The sequence below is a fragment of the Epithele typhae genome, assembly GCF_022376455.1.
Source record: "Epithele typhae strain CBS 203.58 chromosome Unknown BXZ73scaffold_3, whole genome shotgun sequence".
Taxonomy (NCBI): domain Eukaryota; kingdom Fungi; phylum Basidiomycota; class Agaricomycetes; order Polyporales; family Epitheliaceae; genus Epithele; species Epithele typhae.
The window spans coordinates 895,302-914,883 of NW_025954194.1; the positions used below are offsets into that span (position 1 = coordinate 895,302).

At 54.3% G+C, this 19,582-nt stretch overlaps 5 protein-coding genes across 5 annotated transcripts; 4 read left to right on the forward strand and 1 right to left on the reverse strand.

Annotated features, from left to right (window-relative positions):
• Positions 1–428: 428 nt before the first annotated feature.
• Positions 429–1,724, forward strand: BXZ73DRAFT_39567 (mitochondrial carrier; the record flags this gene model as incomplete). Its single annotated transcript, XM_048018404.1, has 7 exons — positions 429–471; positions 559–587; positions 648–716; positions 773–923; positions 976–1,296; positions 1,349–1,460; positions 1,511–1,724. 7 exons carry the CDS (start codon positions 429–431, stop codon positions 1,722–1,724), a joined length of 939 nt encoding a protein of 312 aa, XP_047882664.1.
• A 221-nt stretch (positions 1,725–1,945) lies between these two features.
• Positions 1,946–4,465, forward strand: BXZ73DRAFT_39647 (P-loop containing nucleoside triphosphate hydrolase protein; the record flags this gene model as incomplete). The annotated part of the gene is made up of 10 exons (XM_048018424.1): positions 1,946–2,313; positions 2,373–2,483; positions 2,554–2,754; positions 2,807–2,967; positions 3,025–3,204; positions 3,263–3,351; positions 3,399–3,546; positions 3,605–3,901; positions 3,951–4,303; positions 4,355–4,465. 10 exons carry the CDS (start codon positions 1,946–1,948, stop codon positions 4,463–4,465), a joined length of 2,019 nt encoding a protein of 672 aa, XP_047882665.1.
• A 24-nt stretch (positions 4,466–4,489) lies between these two features.
• Positions 4,490–7,631, reverse strand: BXZ73DRAFT_87232 (indigoidine synthase A-like protein; the record flags this gene model as incomplete). Its single annotated transcript, XM_048024481.1, has 14 exons — positions 4,490–5,223; positions 5,348–5,459; positions 5,518–5,925; positions 5,965–6,107; positions 6,158–6,190; positions 6,244–6,456; positions 6,512–6,557; positions 6,605–6,685; positions 6,742–6,757; positions 6,815–6,905; positions 6,960–6,991; positions 7,041–7,057; positions 7,108–7,158; positions 7,218–7,631. The coding sequence occupies 14 exons, from the start codon at positions 7,629–7,631 to the stop codon at positions 4,490–4,492; spliced, it is 2,391 nt and encodes a 796-aa protein (XP_047882666.1).
• A 301-nt stretch (positions 7,632–7,932) lies between these two features.
• Positions 7,933–9,176, forward strand: BXZ73DRAFT_33712 (P-loop containing nucleoside triphosphate hydrolase protein; the record flags this gene model as incomplete). The annotated part of the gene is made up of 2 exons (XM_048017834.1): positions 7,933–8,230; positions 8,287–9,176. Coding segments are annotated over 2 exons (1,188 nt in total), but the record flags the coding sequence as incomplete, so codon positions are not given.
• A 4,193-nt stretch (positions 9,177–13,369) lies between these two features.
• On the forward strand, positions 13,370–14,204 carry BXZ73DRAFT_34485 (uncharacterized protein; the record flags this gene model as incomplete). Its single annotated transcript, XM_048017846.1, has 3 exons — positions 13,370–13,731; positions 13,783–13,966; positions 14,034–14,204. Coding segments are annotated over 3 exons (717 nt in total), but the record flags the coding sequence as incomplete, so codon positions are not given.
• Between the last annotated feature and the right edge of the window lie 5,378 nt (positions 14,205–19,582).

A 19,582-nucleotide genomic window follows, 5' to 3' on the forward strand; every position in this document is an offset into this window, starting at 1 on the left:
TGATGGTCGTGCGCCTCTTGGGTTGATGTGTATTTATCATGGTACAGTACTTAGCATAGAGCCCTTATTTGTCGTCCCCCGCTTTGCAGTTGCGGCTATTCCAATGTCTGCTTTTGTCCAAGCCGCGGTGAGAATATGAGCGAGATCGAGTGGGAGCGGACCGGGCCCGACGCTGCGGACGGTGGAGTCGTGGCAGGCCCTGGTTCAGCGGGGCTGATCTCACCGGCGCCGGACCGCGCTTCGCCACCAGGCTGCTGATTGGGCCAGCGAAATTTTGGCGGCCTGGGAAGTCGGCCGTACTCGGAGAAGCAAATTCCGGCGCTATCCGAGGACGTACTTAGACGTTCGCACGCGAGCCCTGCTCCTCCGCAAGTTCTTCTCCCCCTCCACTCCCTCCTCCTCCTCCCCCCGGCTTCCCCTCCGTCAAAATGGCCGACGTTAAGAAAGGCAAGACTCCCCAGGACTTCTTCAGTGCGTCCCGTCTTGCTCTGCCGTCGCGCAGCGCGTCGTTCGTGCTGTTCGCGGACCGCACTTTGCTGACCTGGCACCTATAATCAGTCGACTTCATGATGGGTGGTGTCTCTGCGGTATGTGACGCGTTCTGTTCGTCTCCCGACGCGTCTCTGACCATTTCGCGTCTGTTGTAGGCTGTCGCCAAGACCTCCGCTGCCCCCATTGAGCGTATCAAGCTCCTCATTCAAAACCAGGATGAGATGGTTCGTGACTTGGTCCGTACCATCTATACAGATCCCTAACTTCCTGCCTTCCCCAGATCAAGCAGGGTCGTCTCGCGGAGCCCTACAAGGGCATCGGTGACTGCTTCACTCGCACCATGAAAGATGAGGGTGTGCTCGCGCTCTGGAGAGGCAACACTGCCAACGTCATCCGGTACTTCCCTACGCAGGCCTTGAACTTCGCCTTCAGTGCGTCTTCTATGCATTCAGTAGTCGTATGCCACTGACACGTCACGCGCAGAGGACTACTTCAAGTCGCTGTTCGGCTTCAAGAAGAATGACGGTTACTGGAAGTGGTTCGCTGGCAACGTCGCCTCTGGTGGTGCTGCCGGTGCGGCGTCTCTCTTGTTCGTCTACTCCCTCGACTACGCCCGTACGCGTCTCGCGAACGACGCCAAGTCCTCCAAGGGTGGAGGAGCTCGTCAGTTCAACGGTCTCGTTGATGTCTACAAGAAGACTCTCGCGTCCGACGGTATTGCCGGCCTCTACCGTGGCTTCGTTCCCTCAGTCGTCGGCATCATCGTCTACCGTGGTCTCTACTTCGGTGTCTATGACTCCCTCAGTAAGAATTTTGTTGTGCTGCTACTTCGACCATCTTTTGACCTCTCTCGCAGAGCCGGTCGTTCTCGTCGGTGCGCTCCAGGGTTCATTCTTGGCCTCCTTCGCCCTCGGCTGGGGTGTCACCATTGGTGCCGGTCTTGCGTCGTACCCCCTCGACACGATTCGGTGAGTTTAGCGTCTGTGTCCTGGAGATGGTGGCTGACTCCAATGAATAGTCGTCGCATGATGATGACGTCTGGTGCTGGCGTTCACTACAAGTCCATGTTCGATGCTGGCTCCCAGATCGTCGCCAAGGAGGGCATGAAATCCCTCTTCAAGGGTGCTGGTGCCAACATTCTGCGTGGTGTTGCCGGTGCTGGTGTGCTGTCGCTCTACGACAAGCTCCAGGAGGTTGTCTTCGGCAAGGTTTACTCGGGTGGCTCTGGCTAAGCGTATATGTCCCGGACATTCTACACTTTATCAGCCTCATAGTACTATCGTTTACCCCGCACGCAATAGATCTTGTCCTTATTCCTCTTGGCATAGATTAAATGTTTCTCGTATGTGTGGCGCGTACCGATGGAGGGTTGAGCGCAGTCGCCCGTACTCAATAGCACGCGTGACTGGTTGCCCGGTGGCAGCTTCGGCTATGGGAATCAGCGGCTGGTTCTATGCCACAACCATGGTGCTGCTTGCTCTCTGCCTCGCGCATCACGAGGTGCTACTCCTCTTCTGCTCATGCTGTCACTCTTCGACCATACCAGGAAACTTGTCTTAATGCTTGCTTGGCCGCGCTGAAGACAGGTTCTTCACGCATAGGCGTATCCCTCCCCACTGGCTCTGGCAAAACGACAGTCTTCATCTCCTTGCTTGGAAAGCTACCCCCATTGCATAACGCCTCCCGCGCCGCTCGGTCTTTGGTCATTGTCAATAGCGTCGAACTCGCTCAGCAGACCGCAGATCAGGCCTCACGCCTGTTTCCCGAGTGGTCAGTGGAGATAGAGCAGGGAAAGCAGCATGCCTCTGGCCTGGCCGACGTGTATGTCTCTTTCATCAGGCTGCTCGTGGATTTGTCCACATTCTCTCCTTCGTCTTTAGCACCGTCGCGACTGTCCAAACTCTACTACGAGGGCAGCGATTGGAGAAGTTCCACCCGGAGTTTATCAAGGCGGTTATTGTGGATGAAGCCCACCATGCGGCGGCGCCCTCGTAAGTCACTGTACTATGATGTTTGCTCTTGGGGATTTTAAAGGGGAACATCCAACTCCACGTCTGTCAGGTACCGTCGTATCCTGTCTCATTTCCACTCCGACGTTGAGAATCCAGACGAGTCCGAGCACTCCACGTCCTCGGTGAAGCATCGCATACCCATCTTCGGATTCTCCGCAACCTTCAGCAGACATGATGGACTTGCATTGGGTTCTGTTTTTGAAGAGATAGTGTACCACCGAGGATTCCTGGACATGATAAAGGAACAGTGGTGAGTAGGCCGTCAATACTAGCTCAATCGCGTAACCGACACCATTCCTCAGGCTCTGTGGGGTCCGCTTCACCACAGTTCATGCGAAGATGGACCTCAGCAATGTATCTATCAGCTCTCGATCTGGAGACTTTCAGGCGACAAGTCTCGCTCATGTTGTCAACACCGATACCGTCAATGAGCTGATCGTTCGAACATGGCTGGACAAGGCTTGTAGGTCATATATTCTTGTCGGTGCCGCCCTCGGATTGAGATGGAACCTCTTTCTAGCGGATCGCAAGTCGACGCTAGTGTTTTGTGTTAATGTTGAGCATATCCTCAGACTGGCTTCCACGTTCAGATCGGCAGGCGTAGATGCTCGTTACGTCCATGCTGGGACCCCTCCGCTGGAGAGGCGACAGCTCGTCCAGGCATTCAGAAACGGAGAATTTCCTGTAATGATCAACTGCAGTGAGTTGGACTTGCGACTTCCTCACGAGAAGTGTGCCGATAATTTACGCGATCGTAGATGTGCTCACTGAAGGAACAGACGTGCCCAACATTGACTGCGTCATGGTCGCGCGGCCCACTCGGTCTCGAAATCTGTTCGCTCAGATGGTGAGCATGTTCTTGCCTCCATCCTCCTCGAACTGACGTCTTACCAGATCGGTCGAGGAATGAGGTTATCACCTTTCACAGGCAAAGAAGATTGTCGCATTATAGACTTTGTCGATTCTCAAAATCGCGTTTCTGGGGTAATCTCCACACCAACGCTCTTTGGCCTTGATCCTAACCATATCGATGACCTCAATGGTTGGCCGCTCCTGAAGTGACCCCCCCGCTGGTGCTGACTTCTCCCGTCTGACCACAGATGAGACGATCGAGAGCCTAGAACGACGATCAGCCGAGCATTGTGACTCTTCCAGGTCTGAAGAACTCGGTCCATCGCTGCATAGTGTCTCCGGAACCGTGCTGCCGCCCAAATCAGTTGTATACGTGGATCACGAGGATCCCTTCGCGAGGGAAGACAACAGTTCGGGAGACCCTCACATCAATGCTATCACTCCTTTCGCATGGGTATGCTGCGGCGCAGGCATCTATATCCTTGAATGCCTCGAAAAAGGGTTCATCAAAATTGTGAAGGTTGAGTCTGAAGACGATCGGCAGCGTGAGTGGAGTACATCGACAACGCATAGCACCACTTATGCTCTTGATAGCACCAAAATGGCAGGCCCATTATACGCCTCCGACTCTGAAAAACTTCGTGTCGTTCAAGCTGAAGATATCACCGTATGGCCGTCAACAGAAACTTTTGGACGCCACCGACTTCATTGAAGCCGTGCGAGGCAGCGATACCTTCGCCAAAAAGCTCATCGACTCAGGTCGTGAAGCGGGGCTTTTACGAACGGCAAAATGGCGCTCCCAGCCGGCGACGCCAAACCAGTTGCAACTCGTCCGCAAGAAGTGGAAGGGCCGCAAAGTGGTCGAAGCAGCCCACAGACCAGACTTCAAGACTCTCACGAAGGGACAGGCCGCCAACATCATTACTCGCCTCAAACATGGCGCCCTGGTCTGTTTTGTGTCTCTGAACTCAAATTGATTTCTAACGGCACATAAACAGAGGCGATATGAGGACAAGTTGCGGCGGCAGGCCAAGTTGTTGCAGGGTCATCAACAGGAGCAGACCCGGCGCGCGCGAGAAGAAGTCAGAGTTGGACCGTTGTCCGCCTAGAGATATGTATACCATAGTTGCTACTTAATCCAACGACCCATTACTCCGTAAACTAGAGAGCCTCGGAGATACGGCGTATTCGCTCTGCAAAGTGTAGACGGCTGCCAGCTGAGCTTGAGACACCAGCTTGTCCAGAGCCTCGGGGCTCTGGAAGGCATCCGGGTTTTGCGAGAGGCTGGCAAGCATCGAACCGACAAGCGAATCCCCGGCTCCAGTGACGTTCACGATCTTGTCGTCGGACACCCGGATGGGCGGGAAGTGCTTAAATACCACGATGCTGGTCCCCACACCGTTGGCGGAAACGATTTGACGTGCGACGGCGATATTGCTTGCCTCCTTTGCCCAGGCTGACGTCTGCGCCTGTTCCCCAGTGATGCGGAACGCAGTGATGAGGCCGCGCTCCCCGCACTTTATGATGAGATGTTGGAAGAATGGAAGGAGGTTAATAGCCATTTGCGCGACGCCGTTGTCGACAAGGAAAGCGAGCGTGCCGTTGGCGACTGTGTCACCTTCCGCGAATGCGCTGTATCGGGCAAGTTGTTCGAGTTCGTTGCGGAACTGGCTGCCGAGCCCCATGTGGTCGATGACCTGCCACCAGTAGCGGTGTGAGGTAAGTTCGAGGGACGAGGCACAAGCTTCTTGGTACATGTGAGCCAGCTCGAGGACGTTTGGCGTGGCGAAAGTGACTGGTGCGCGAGTAACATCGGCGGAGTTCAGCGCGGCAGCGATCGCCGGGAAAATAACTGTGGACTTCGGTGCTGAGGTAGGCTCGCTGCATTATGCTGATCAGCCAAGGAAATCGCGAGGCTTTAAAAATGATACGGACAAGAACGCTAGAAATGTCTCAGTCTACGCATGTGCTTGAGCTCAACTGAGACTTACTGGAGATATTGCGTTTGTTTGCGTAATCAACCAGAGACTTTAAAGTCTTGTCAGACGTATTGGCATCAACAGCTATGATGCTAGGCTGGTGCTGGTCTAAGATGCCAATGATCTGGGAAGGAATATATTTCGGGTGAGTACTTCCCGATGCAAATGGACGAAGATAATACCTTAGAAGCTTCGAAGGTCCGAACGATATCCATGTCGGCTACACCGCTTGTTAGGCTCCCAGCACTATCGAGGACCATATTGCAGACGGCAGTGCGGCCTTTGGGCACCTGAATGAGACCATCCGTCCTCATTCTAAGTCGTTTTGAGTCGGAAACCAACAGTTCGGCAAAGCCATCCTCGCCTATGGGTGAAATGAGGAGGGTCTCTGTAGAATAGCCATCCGGGTAAGAGCATAATATGCGATGGGAGGCCTCGGCAACGTTGCGTCCAACCCCTCCCGAAGTCAGGGAGACTACGCCGGGAGTGGTGGTATGCATCTTGTTCGTGTTGGCCGCTCCACCCACGGGATCCGCTCGAGCCGTGATATCGACCGCTGCAGAACCAACGATAACCAGTTTTGGCGATGCCTTGGGAACGTGTCTGATTAGCATGTACGACGGAGATACATTGAAATCTGAGCCAACCATAGATTCGCCCTGTTCAGGCTGTGGCTGGCTCGAAGGCGTAGGTGAAGTTTGAGATAGATGAGGCTGTGAGGCAACCGCAGGACCGCCCATTAATCGAGAATACGACGCGGCAATCTGGCCCCCTGATGTTTCATGTCAATGTTTGCACAAAAACAAGTCATATAACGCTTGCCTATCAGAGCGGTGTTCTTGATCAAAGCAATATCTGTTCAAGTGACCGGTGAGATGGAACGCGGATGGCACGAGAAGGAAACTGACTGCTCTCCAACGATTTCCCCGCGGTAAGCTCTCCTACTCGCTTCAGAAGCCATGGAGTTGCTTCCTTTCCCCGACGACTGATGCCGTTGCCTTCAGATTCACGAACAGCTTGTTCAACGGCTCGTTGCAACTCTTCGCCAACCTCCTCATACTGTTCAGGTATAGGCACAGCAAAAAGGGCACCATTTGACATGCCCAGCTGGTTCTGCGTGTCTGGAGTAGAATGAGTATACCGTTAGTCACGCTATACATTCAAACTAGTGCTCACAAAGAATCTGAGCGGCGGATTCAGGACTGTCAACTCGCCACGGGCTCTGATATATAATGAGCGAAACCCTGAGTAACATATTTGTTCGCATACCTTGAACCCACTGCGCCTGCTGTAGAACGCGGGGAAGTCGTCAGAAGGACCATATGATACAACAGGCACACCGAGCGTTTCCTGACAGAGTGTTTAGTACTTGGGAAGGGAAGGAATAGGCGAGGATGAGGTCCTACCAAGTATTCTAATGTCCTGCGGGGAAGCAGTTAGCCCTGAGTCGAAGCGGTGGGGATAAATGATATTACTGACTTTCCTATGTCCAGGATGGACTTGACACCAGCAGAAACGAGCCCAACAGGGCAGCGCGTGAGTTCATGAAGATCAGCAGAGATGTCCATAGCTTTGTGAAAGGCGTTCAGTGACGGAACGATGCGCCATGGAAGAAAATACCCACTCGTCTCTCCACCACGATGGACTCCTCCGAGTCTAACGCGATGATCAGCACCGCAACGGGTGTAAATACGTCACGACTTGCCCTCCGGTAGAGAAAACCTGATGAAGTCAATCGTCTGTGGAGTCTCACAAGCGGCATAGACGCATACCTTGATACCAGCAAGTGCCGCAAGGATTAAAGTAGTGCTGCATGTCGTTCCCTACAATGATGCTCATTTCGAGGACTTGGGGAGACATGTATCCTGTTTGAAACACTCACCCCATCCTTTTTCGCCGCTATCGCCGCGGCTAGATCCCTACGAGACAGCTTCACGACAGAGGGATTAGCTGAGACGTCGGCGAGACGCTCCAGCTCTTGAGGTCCCAGCCCAATCTTGACCCGCCCCTCGATGATCCCAATGGTGGCTGGAACCGCGCCGGATGTTCGCACATTCTTCTCCACTGACATTGCTGTCTCACGGTTGGAGGGATATGGCATCCCATGGGTGACAATAGTAGTCTCGAGCGCGACTATCGGGCGACCGTGAGCGAGGGCCTCCTGGACTTCAGGGTGGACATCAATGGGAGCATGCTCCTTGAGAGCGGTGGAGAGAGAAGAGATAGGCCGCCTGCATCGAAGCAGCGCGGTAGGAGGGCGAAGAAGCGGAGCAGCTCGTCGCTGGAGGAAAGACATGCCCTCCCTCTGGTAGTCTGCATGCGTTTGAGGCCTGGGACCGTAGGTCCCCTTAGTCAGCATAAATTTTAATCTCCGCATCCACGTGATCTATACACGACCGCGTTCGAACGCGCGGCGCGCGCGCGCGCGCGCGCGAGGACGCGACGCGCGATAGAAGCGCTGGCCGGCTCGTCCATTCTCGTCGTCGTCGCGCCCTCAGTTCCGTACTCCCATCCACTCTTTCCCCCCGCTACCTTAGCATGCGTACATAATGACATCTACTCTCACCGTCCCTCGTCCACATGCGCTCTCTTCCTTCAAATTCAGCACCTCAGAAGGCCGTGCATTGTGCCGACGGATAATCTGCGCTCGAGTTCCCTTTGATCCTCACGACTACCAACTCGATGGGATCACCCACGCCCTCGACAAGACCGACCTTCTCGCGATCACCCCAACAGGGTCAGGGAAGACCGGGTTCCTCACCATGTATCTCCTCGTTATGCAAGCTGTGATGCGGCGACCATCCCTCTGTCCCCAGCCTCCCCCTGAGCACTTCCGACGTCGGGCAGCAATGGTTGTAGTGTGTCCGACAATGGCATTGCAAGGGGATATGGTACGTGTATTCTGTTTTAGACACATTGCACCCATTCAAACACGTTGGCTCTGAAGGCAGCCAAGTTCTCCGCTGTTGGTCTCCGGCCGTTAGTAATCAACAAGAACACCCTCGATGAAGGCTTGCGCAGCAAGAACAGCAACCTTTGGTCTGCCGCATCAGACTACGATGCTCTCATCATTGCGCCTGAGCAGCTCACATCAAAGGGCTTCGAGAATTTGCTCAAGGTTCCGTCCTACCAAAGCCGGGTAGTCGCTATCGGGGTCGATGAAGCACACCTGCTCAATACGTGGGGGAAAACGTTCCGGCAAGACTTCCAGCACATCGGACCATTGCGCGCACGGTTCAACCACTCACCAGTGCTCATCGCGCTGACTGCCACTCTGCGCGGAGCCTCTGTCACGGACCGTCGTGAGGCCTCTCCATTCCGTTCTGTCTGCAACTCTCTCGGACTTCACGAGGGATACTTCCATGTTCTGCGACGATCAAATGCGCGTCATGACCTCCAGTTCGACCTCCGGATGATGAAGTCCTCAGCTAGCTCCACCAGTTTCCCGGAACTCGACTGGGTGCTTGCCGCACCTCGCAATATTCTTATATTCTGCCGCACAATCAAATTCACACATCAAATCCAGTCGTACCTCACCTCGAAGCTCTCATCAGGTCAGGCTAGCTCTGCAACTCAAAGCGAACGGGTCCGGTCCTACCACAGTCTCAACTGGGAGTCCTATAACACTGCGACACTCGCTCGGCTCCGTTCAAGTCAGGGCCACTTGGTTGTACTTGCGACTGATGCTCTATCCATCGGCATAGATGTTCGCGAGGTTGATGACGTCATCATCTTCGAGGGGGCTTTACCTGACGATCTAGAGAGCCTCTTGCAGAAGGCTGGACGAGTTCGGGATGGCCGAGAGAAGGGGTCAAGGCTCATCGTCTACCTCCCACAAAACACTCTTGAGCTTTGTCAAGCTGCTCTTCCCGATGACCCATTATGCGACAAGACACTCCATGACTGGCAGGCTGCTAAAGACGCTCAACGGAAGAGTGGTGGTACTTCAACACCAAAGCAACCCTCGGATGCTCCGTCACAGGCTAGTACAGTGGATCTCGGTGTAGCCAAGCTTGTGCTTGCCGCATGCAAGGTCACTGCCATCGATGAGGCATTCGACAACCCCAGCGAGGACACCGCCTGCACTTGTCGCACGTGCTGTGAGAGTCCACCGGCAGAACGTGTGGTTCCATGCAACTGCAGTGGATGTTCTTCGTACTATCAAACAGATACTGTGCCTCCTAAGGTACCAGGTGAGCCCTACAACATATTGACTCAATACCGAACAGTATACTGAGATGTGTCTCTTTCACAACTCAAGGTCGCACGGGTCAGAAGGGCACTGGGTGCCGTCCCTGTAGCCTAAGGATGCCACTCATATTTCTGACACTGTAACCCAGGGATACCACTCGGGTGGGCTCATATGAGCGGGCGCTCTGTAGCCCAGATTCCCACTCATATGACGGCACAGCCACACTTATAAGCCCACTCTATGCCACATTTTTGTAGCACCTTCACTACTGTTGCTGCTTTGTAGCTACTGCGTTGATATGAGTTTGTAGTCTGCCTTGCCACTCATATGAGCATTTGGCCTGCGTTGCCGCTCATATGAGCCTGTCGCCGGTGTTGTCGCTCATATGAGCCCATCGCCAGTGTTATCGCTCATATGAGCCCTTCGCTGGTGTTATCGCTCATATGAGTCTGTCACTGCATTCCCTCTCATATGGGGACGGCGCTCATGCTGTATATCATCTCGATGGCTGCTCCATTTATATAAAAGCATGTACCAAGTGTTGCCGCTCATATGAGCATTTGGCCTGCGTTGCCGCTCATATGAGCCTGTCGCCGGTGTTGCCGCTCATATGAGCCCGTCGCTGGTGTTATCGCTCATATGAGTACGTCACCTGTGTTCTCTCTCATATGGGGACGGCGCCTATGCTGTGTAATATCTGGAGGGCTGCTGCATTAATATAAAAGAATGTGCCAAGTGTTGCCACTCGTATGAGCATATAGTCTGCGTTGCGACTCATATGAGCCCGTCACCGGCGTTTTGCACACATGCGTCCATCACATGCATTCTCTCTCATTTCTGGACAGCGCTCATTCTGCGTATCTAGAAGACTACTGCATTTATATATAAGGATGTGCCCTGCGTTTCCATTCATACAAGCACGTAACCAGCGTTGCCACCAATTGGGGCCCATGGCCTGTGTTGCCATTCATACTTTCTTTTGCAAATTGCGACGTCATACTGACATACACCCTGCTCAAATAAACATTTAGCAGGAGGGTGTAGCTCCATGGTGGTTAGAAGGGGGGGGGGGGGCAGCAGCTCCTCTAAACAACATTGGCAATGCTTGAACTAGACTCTAGGCACAGAATGGTGTCAGCAAACACAGCGGCATCAAGGGAGGAGGCTGAGCCCTGTTTGGCAATCACAGACAAGACCAGATGGCCCATCGACGGAGCATGGGGCTGCCGGGTTTTAGGAATGATATACACTGCATTGAACCATGTCATTCATAAGCACCAAGCGTACATAAGAAGAAATTAGGCTGAGACTGGGCAGCGCTTCACCACAGCCGAAAACAAGCCCTGGGCATCATGTGCAAAACGGCCCCACATCGCAGCCTGCCTATAGGCATAGCTTTGCTGCCCAGGGGAGAAACTGTTGTTTGCTCCCCTGTCATTCCATGCCGTCTCAGAGGCACGGAATGACAGCAAAACTGCATCCATCTCAAGGGCGAGCCAGCTAATCTCCTCCTGCCATCTACCCTTCCTTTCATGCCCTCTATACCACATGGAACGACGAGCTGTGAATTTAAAACTCAGCGGGGGCTATCGCGGTATTGCAAACAGATGCTTACTGGCAGCGTGATAGTTTTTCTCTGCATCTGCCCCTTCTCCAGCAAAGGTCCACAGCCATGAGGGATGTTTGTGGCGTTGCCCTCGCAAGGAAGCTTCAACGATGGACGAATTGATGTTAAGGTCTGCCGGAACAATCGGCAGGTACATGGCCAGATGCTTCTGCAGGAGCGCCCGTTCATCCAGGTCTTGAACATTATGCAGGGCTACGAAGGCTTGCCGGGACTGCATGTAGATCCGTACATGCCGTGCAATCATTTGGTCGCAGATTCTGATGTCGTCAAAGGAACGCAGGGAGGCACGGGTAGAAGAAGCATTCCGTACACCTGTGGCAAATTGGTACGATTTGTTAGCAATGCCATCCCTGATGGCGTTGATGCTGTCGTGCATATCTGCCTGCCGAAGCTCCCGTTCCTGAACCGCAAGGGGCCACAGGTTATTACGCAAGAGGTATTCTGTACCGAGGGTTGCAGGGTTAACGATGGGGCGCGACTCTGGGGAGCCCACGTGCTCTGGTGCAACAGAAGGGTCCACTTGAATAGCACCATGGGCATCGATTCCTTCGTGTGCGTCCCATTCCTCACCAAGTGTCGGAGGTGTGGAAAGGGAATCGAGAACTGGGTAAGAGCCGGCAGGAAGGAAGGTGGCCCCGGATTGATTGAAGCGCTTAATAAGGGAGAGCAGCTTCTGGCGTTCCTGGGCAAGATCGAGGCGGGCGCGGTCTGTGGAAGCCTTGCTAAGCTGCCGGGCCATTCGTGCCACAATAACTCTGAAGACATGCATTAGGCAAGCCTGCAACAAGGAGCGCCCCTTCAAGGAAGAAGGGATCAGAAGGCAAAGGCGCACCTGCGGCGATCTATAGCAATGCCAAGGACAAGCCATTCTGTAACGTTCGCCGCCCCAGCATTGTTCTCTTCTTCAACCATAGCCGTTTGTGTAGCAATGATCCCAGGCACTAAATATAGAATGAGCCTTTGCAGCGAGATAGTGCTTGAAAGAAACATACAAGGGTTTTTGGCGAAGCTGAATATGTCTTTTTTCGAAACATCCTCGCTTGCAGCATTATGAGCATCATTGACTGCTGCAGTCCACAAGGCAATCTCTTCCTGGGTGGCGACGCCATTGATGTCTTGAAATGCCTTCTTCGCAGCTGCAAATTCACCGTGGGCCGTGATCCATTTCCGACACTGCGTGCGTGCTTGTTCCAAGAATTAGCCGGTGAGCTGAGAAAAATAGACCCATCTCACCTATGCGAGTCAGTTTCATCCAGTTGGAATCGCACATGTGGTCGTCTTGAACCTCTTGTCGGTGTGATGTGCTCATGCCGCGGGTGCTGTCGCCAATGGCATTCAGTGGTTTCCACAGTGGCTCCATCGTCTCCCCATCCTGAATGCCTTAGTGCATAGCAGGGGTAGCCACTACCCTTGGGGGTAGGGGGTAAGGGTGCGCAAGGGTAGGGGTCGGGGTAGGTACCAGTTGACCCCCCAATACCCTTGATACCCTCGGTGGTCCCAGAGCTGCTGTACGTAGCAGCCTGGCCTTGCAGGCTCAGCAGGCATGTGCACTGAAGAACGGAGAGCCGTCATCGTGAATAGGAGCCTTTGTATTACATAAGACATTCACCAAAATTCAGGGGGCTGTCCGAGCGAGGGCCATCCCGCAGATTCTCCCTCCCCTGTTCCCTCATACACACAGATTCTGAGCTACACCTCACCACACTCCACCACTCATGGCTGGAGGATCTTCCCTTAGAAAGGGTGCCCAAGCTCTAAAGCGCCAGGCATCAGCACTATCGGAGAAGGTTCGGAAGAAGAAGCGTATCACAGGTTCCAACTCAGACGGTAGCGGCAACGAAGAGACCCGCTCCCAAGGTTCGTCCCCTGGCATTGTCTCCATCCACGCCTCTGGGAGCGATGCCGATAATGCGAGTGGGACGGAGACTCGGCGACCTTCAACTATCAAGAAGGCAGCACGTGCTGCAGCTTCTGCGGTCAAAGGAGTAGCCTCTGCCGTCAAGGCTACCGGTAAGAAAGCCGCCGGGAAGCTGAAGAAGCGTGGGTCATTCAACTCTGGCACGTCGGAAGCAGACCAAGAGGCATCAAATGACGAAGACGTACCTGCTACAGAGGATGATGACAACGAGCCCAAGGACGAGACCCCTGAGGCAGCTCTTGGTGAGTCGGATCCGACATCGCATCAGAATCAACAACGCCTTATCGCACTTTAGCGCGGTTGAAGAAGAAGTGGTCAGCCCCGGTGTACGCATTCTACAAACCAGACATCAAGATCCTCACCAATGAGAAAGGCCAAATCGTGCACGAGTTCTCTTGCGCGAACCCTGGATGTACACAGAAGATCAAACGTAACACCCAAACCAACGACAAGACATCCACAAAGAACCTCCATCGGCATGCGAAGTCGTGTTGGAAAGATGCGGCGTGGAAGGCTGGAACGGGGGCGGGATCTGCGGACAAGGCTCGGCCCGGTCTGGAGGCGTTCGGTCGCACCGGGAAACTGACTACAGCGTTCAAGCGGGCTGGAAAAGGCAAGGTCACGTATTCAATCGTACAGCATACATCAATGGAAACCAGGTACGCACTCACATGAATCAGTTCATGCTCAAGCGTTGAAGTGTGGCATAGAATCGAGATTGTGCGCTGGTGTGCAGAGAACAAGCGGCCGTTCCGTATCGTCAGCGACCGAGCGTTCCAGTGCTTGATGAAGACGGGCCGCCCGGAGTACAAGATCCCGTCTCCTTCCACTGTCTCACGCGACATCCGTCATGTGTTCGCGAAGTGCCGGCAGCGCATCGGCCGGATGCTTCAGGTATGTGATAGCAGTTCCGCATTCATGGCAGGGTACCGTACTGACGCGGGATGAATACACATGATAGGAATATGAAGGCGAACTAAACTTCACCTTTGACGCGTGGACATCGCCTAACCATAGGCCGTTCATCGCGTTTGCCGTCCACTTGCACCACCGCGGGGCTCCGTTGAGCATGATACTGGATGTCATCGAGGTTGCGGAGTCGCACTCCGGTTTCGTCATGGCAGCTGTGTTTGACGCCATGTTGAAGGACTTCGGTATCCAAGATAAGGTTAGTAGTGCATCTCCATAGATACGTGCTTGTGTTTGCTTACCAAACATTTGTAGATCCTCGCGGTGACAGGCGACAGCGCGGCCGCTAATGACACCATGGTCGACGAGTTGTACAAGAGGCTTGACAACTTTGGCGGTCAGTGTAATCGTGCCCGATGCTTCGACCATGTCGTGAACCTATGTGCGCAATCAGTACTCCGTCCTTTCCAGGTAAAGGAGGGCGACAAGGACACAGCGGAGACTGCTGAGGAAACACTAGCACGGCTGCTCGCGGAAATTGACTGGAGTGGTATGGGTTCGGACACCGAGGACGACGAGGGTGACCAAGCGGATGACACACCTGAAGCGGACGACTCAGACGGTCTCTTCGACATCAATGAAGACATGACAGACGATGAGCGCGAGGACTTTGAGGCTGGTATCGCCCCAATCAAGAACGTCTTAACGAAGGTGCGGCGCACTCAGATACAATACAACAACACACCTGATATCTGCCACCACAGATTCGCACCCTGTCCTTCGCAATCATCAATTCCCCCACAATAAACCTCCCTGCGTGGAAGCGGACACTTCGCGAACTCCGTTTGAAGGAGCGCATGATACCGCGGGATGTTCGAACTCGTTGGAATTCGACGTTCTACATGCTAGACTTTGCGGTTGAGTACAAGGCCGCCATTCACCGGATAACTACGGACCTTGATCTTGGCTTGAAGAAGCACAACTTGGACGACGAGGAGTGGGAGATAGTCGAGCAGCTGCGAGACGTTCTGAAGGTACGTGGCAGTTACGCAATCTTACTCTCACGCATCTGCACCCGCAACACAGCTGGTTTGAACTCAAACCAGCCGCAACGCTCATGGTCTCCCACCTCCTCCCGTGCTCTGTCTCGTCCCCCCATTCTCCAGCTTGGCATCCATGACTAACTGCTTCCTCTTGTGCTCGCTCTCGACGTCCCTTGCAACCCAACAACGTTTCTTCTGGCTGTGGTTAAACAACGCCACTCGACTGCCTAAAATCTCATACGGTCGGCCTGATCATCCGTGATCATCTTATCGCGGATGGAAACGACGCCATCCATACTCTGCATGGCCCTGGGACGCGTCGGGACTACAGGTAAGTTGTTTGTACTGTTTTTCATGCGCATATTCCACCTGTTCTGGGCTCCCGCTGTTGTGGTGCTGTCTCGATAATGAGATCCCGCGTCCTACTGCCCTCGCCTCTGTGGCGTGCACTCAACAACACTCTTGTATTCAAGAGTGCTGATGTGTGCCCCACACGCACATGCACCCCGTTCTTGACGCACTCCAGCTGCCAGCGCGCGGTGTGTGTATCTCACACTCCAACTGCCAGCGCTCTCCGCACGCCGGCTCGCTCGACCTGTGTCCCTTGCGCTGCGCGCATGCTCTGCGGTGCCCGACTCCGCTCTTCGGTGCCCGACGCTCTGCGGTGCCCGACGCTCTGGCACTGATGCGCATGCTTGAGTACGTGCTACACACCACCGTGAGCAGATCCGTTTCGATCATGCTGGTGTGGGGCCACACGTCGTGTGGACGCGGACACGGGGACGTGCGTCGTGTGGACGCGGACACGGGGACGTGCGTCGTGTGGACGCGGACACGGGGACGCGCGTCGTGTGGACGCGGACACGGGGACGCGCGTCGTGTGGACGCGGACACAGGGACGCGCGTCGTGTGGACGCTGCGACGCGGACGCAGACACGGGGACCGTGACGCGCGTCGTGTGGACGCTGCGACACGGATGCGGACACACAAGTGTAATCTCTTCTTCTCGTCTTCTTGTGCCTACGTCCCACACAGTCACGTTCTAACTTCTCTCGATTTCACAGCTCTTCGAGAATGCTACCACGTTCTTCTCTAGAAAGGGGCATGTCAATCTGCCCATCGTCATTCCGGCCATGGATCACCTCGACGAGAAACTCACGGAGCACGCACTGGATACTGGAAGAATGACTGCCGCTGTTCGCGCTGCGGTTACTCTTGGCAAGAAGACACTTAATCGGTACTATGATCGCACTGATCATACGGAGGTCTACCGGATCGCGATGGGTGCGTATATATGTCCTGGCCTGTATTACATACTTATATGCGCTCGCTGTGATGATCTTCCTCCAGTCCTTCATCCTCAGATGAAGCTCGAGTACTTCAAGACTGCGAAGTGGGAACAGGACTGGATTGATACGGCCGAGAAGATGACTCGGGATGAGTACCTCCGCAGCTATGCGCAGAGGGATATTGAGCACGACGATCGGGCCCCGAAGCCAACGACTGAGCCACGCCGTAAGAAAGACACTGTGAGTGTTCTTTATCACCAGTACTTGACTCCTGTCTTACAGTTTATATGTGGCATGCGCGGCCAATGCGGTGCACAACAGAATCCATTCGCTCAGCTCCCTGCATTCCAACAGAAGCGTCCGGCTGCAGGGGCGAGCGAGATTGATCGCTATCTTGCGGCGTCTACAGAGTACACTGACGATCCACTCAGTTGGTGGTGGAATCGCCGCCGTGAATATCCCCATCTCTCACGCATGGCGCTCTCTTACCTTACAATTCCTGGTATGTGTATATCATGGTATCTCAACCTCTCGCAGCTCGCTTACAGTAAGGATGCTCCACAGCCACTTCAGTCGACATTGAACGCGTTTTCAGCAAAGGGCGGCTGCTCCTTCCACACGTCCGCAACGGTTTGTCTGCCACGTCTATCCGGGCGCTTCTGTGCCTTGATGAGTGGAGCGAGCTCGGACTCGTTCGAGACACCGACGTCTCGGTTGCCCTTCGAGATGATGCATCGGACGATCTGGAGGGTGGTTGGGAGCTCATTGTGTTGCGGCCACGTGCTGGTACTGATACAGTAGAGTAGGACAATGTCGTGTGTGCTGTACTTGCTACCCTTGTCAAACCCTTGACCCTCGAGTACCCTTGTGACCCTCTACAAAACCCTGACCCTTGTATGAGGGTTGTGACCCCCTGAGGGTAGGGGTCAGGGTAAGCATCGGGAGACCCGGGGGTTACCCCTGCTACGCACTAGAATGCCTGCCCAACGGACAAAGTTCAAAGAGTAACGGGCGAAGCAGTCGTGTTGATGCCCATGGACGTGGAACTGGCCAATTGCCCAGAGAAACGTAGCCTCTGGGGGAATTTCAAGAAACGGGGAGTTCGAAAATCGTGTGGCCATGTTGATGTGGTATTGGCAAATGATGTCATATATGAGCAGGAAGGAGGAGTAGACCGTGTATGCCTTCAGCGCCCAATTGACTGAATAATCCATATTCCGTTGCCTGTGGAGAATGTAAGGGGCATGACATATTATACAGGTGGAGGCGTACGCTTCTCCACGTTGGAAGTCGACCGCAGAATGCGGCACAAAGACCCCATGTCGTGAACACGCGGCTGCCCCTATGCCTGTGACGTCCAAGTGGTCTTTCGTGTTATGGGACTCCATTGCTGCGCGATGCGAGTTGCAGGTAGAACGAGGCTTCTAAATGATGCTTTGATTTCAGCCCTCAAAAAGAATTGAAAAAAACAAGCTCAACGCACCGCCTCATTCCGTGCAAGTGCATCTGCAAGGTGTGCTTTATATTGCGCACGGCCCACCATGTGCATCTTCCCATCCATCAAAGAAACATCGCCTGATTCAGAGGCCATTTTCATATGTTGCGCACAGAAGTTCCCATCAAAAACAAGGGAAGCCGGGTATTGGCAGCTGAAAGATTAAATCAGTTTGTGTGGCATAAAAGTCCCCTGTAAAGGGCTTGAACACAGGGTGCGTGGTCTCGTAGGCCATAGGCAAAAAACGGGGCACGCAGGGTGCATATGCCCTTTGTGCATGGGCTCCCCTAGTTGAGAGGCCGCCTGCAAACGGGCGCTCGGAGTTGAGTGTCCACCTGCAGGCGGGCGCTCGGAGTTGAACAGCCACCTGCAGGCGGGCGCTCGGAGTTGAGTGGCCACCTGCAGACGGGCGCTCGGAGTTGAGTGGCCACCTGCAGACGGGCGCTCGGAGTTGAACAGCCACCTGCAGGCGGGCGCTCGGAGTTGAACAGCCACCTGCAGACGGGCGCTCGGAGTTGAGTGGCCACCTGCAGGCGGGCGCTCGGAGTTGAGTGGCCACCTGCAGACGGGCGCTCGGAGTTGAACGGCCACCTACAGGTGGGCGCTCGGAGTTGAACGGCCGCCTATGCACAGATGTTTGCAGGGCCCACAGCCATCACTCACTCGCACTCGGCGTGCATAGCAGCCATTGATGCACGAGGGAAGATTGCAAGACCTTCTGAAGTGTGTGTGATATGCAACAAAACCGGACAACGTACCGGTTGGGGTTTTCTGCCCATCCTGGTGGTGTGTTTTCACCCTCCCTTAAGCATGCCGGACATCTGACGGCAAGTTCACCAGGCCCAGGCTCCGACTTTGTGTGACCAAACCCTGCCCGCATGTGGTGAAAGAGAACACGGTGTTGCCTGGACGTTCGTAGTAGACCCTTGTACCCAAGCTGGCAAAGGGAGTAGTTAGAAAAGCGAAATGGGTTGAAGAATGGCTTCTTTACTGCAAGATCCCCGTAGAATGCCCCATCTGTTTTTCAACATAGATATGTATGGTAGCTCATAGCGGATGTTTTGCATTGTCGGTTTGCCAGAGAGAAATCCTTCAGGACCTCCGTTGTATAGACTGTCCTCACCCTTCTTGAAGACGCAGGATAGAAGCCCAGGCCCAAAAGCTGCTCATCTTCAGCATCTGCTGCTGGGCATCGACAGAATGTAAATGAAAGGCGATGGAGTCCATTTGTGTGGATGACTGAGAGAGTGCGTTCTCCATAATATGTCGGAATGTTGATGTCGGAAGGGGCATCTGGGGGAGGAGGGGGCTTTAAAGATTGGGCTTCAAGGTCGTCATCTTCTTCCACGGCGTCTTCATCCTCCCATTCTGGGTGGTCCTCAAATGCATGCACAGGGGGTTCAGCCTCTTCCCTTTCTTCGTCTTCATCCTGACCTGCTTGGCTAGAGGCATGCGTGTCTTGAAAGGTGCCGTTTTCAGTAGTGAAGGAAGAATCCCCAATCGGAAGAGCGGTGGTTCCCGGCATTTCGCAAAGGGACGGGCAGGGGGCACCGCCATGCCCACAATGGATCTGCATTCGGAGGTCGTACAGGGAGGCGTTCGCCCAGTGATTTTGCTTCCATCTTTCAATCCTGTGTGATACAAGGCCAATGTGGGTTTTCCTGCAACAGGGGCCACAGGATGCCGGGCGCCCAAGGCATTCAGTGCATCTCCACAGAGCAGGCCTGCCACAGGAACAGCTGCTGGTAGGTCCCGCATGGGCGTTAAAAAGAAT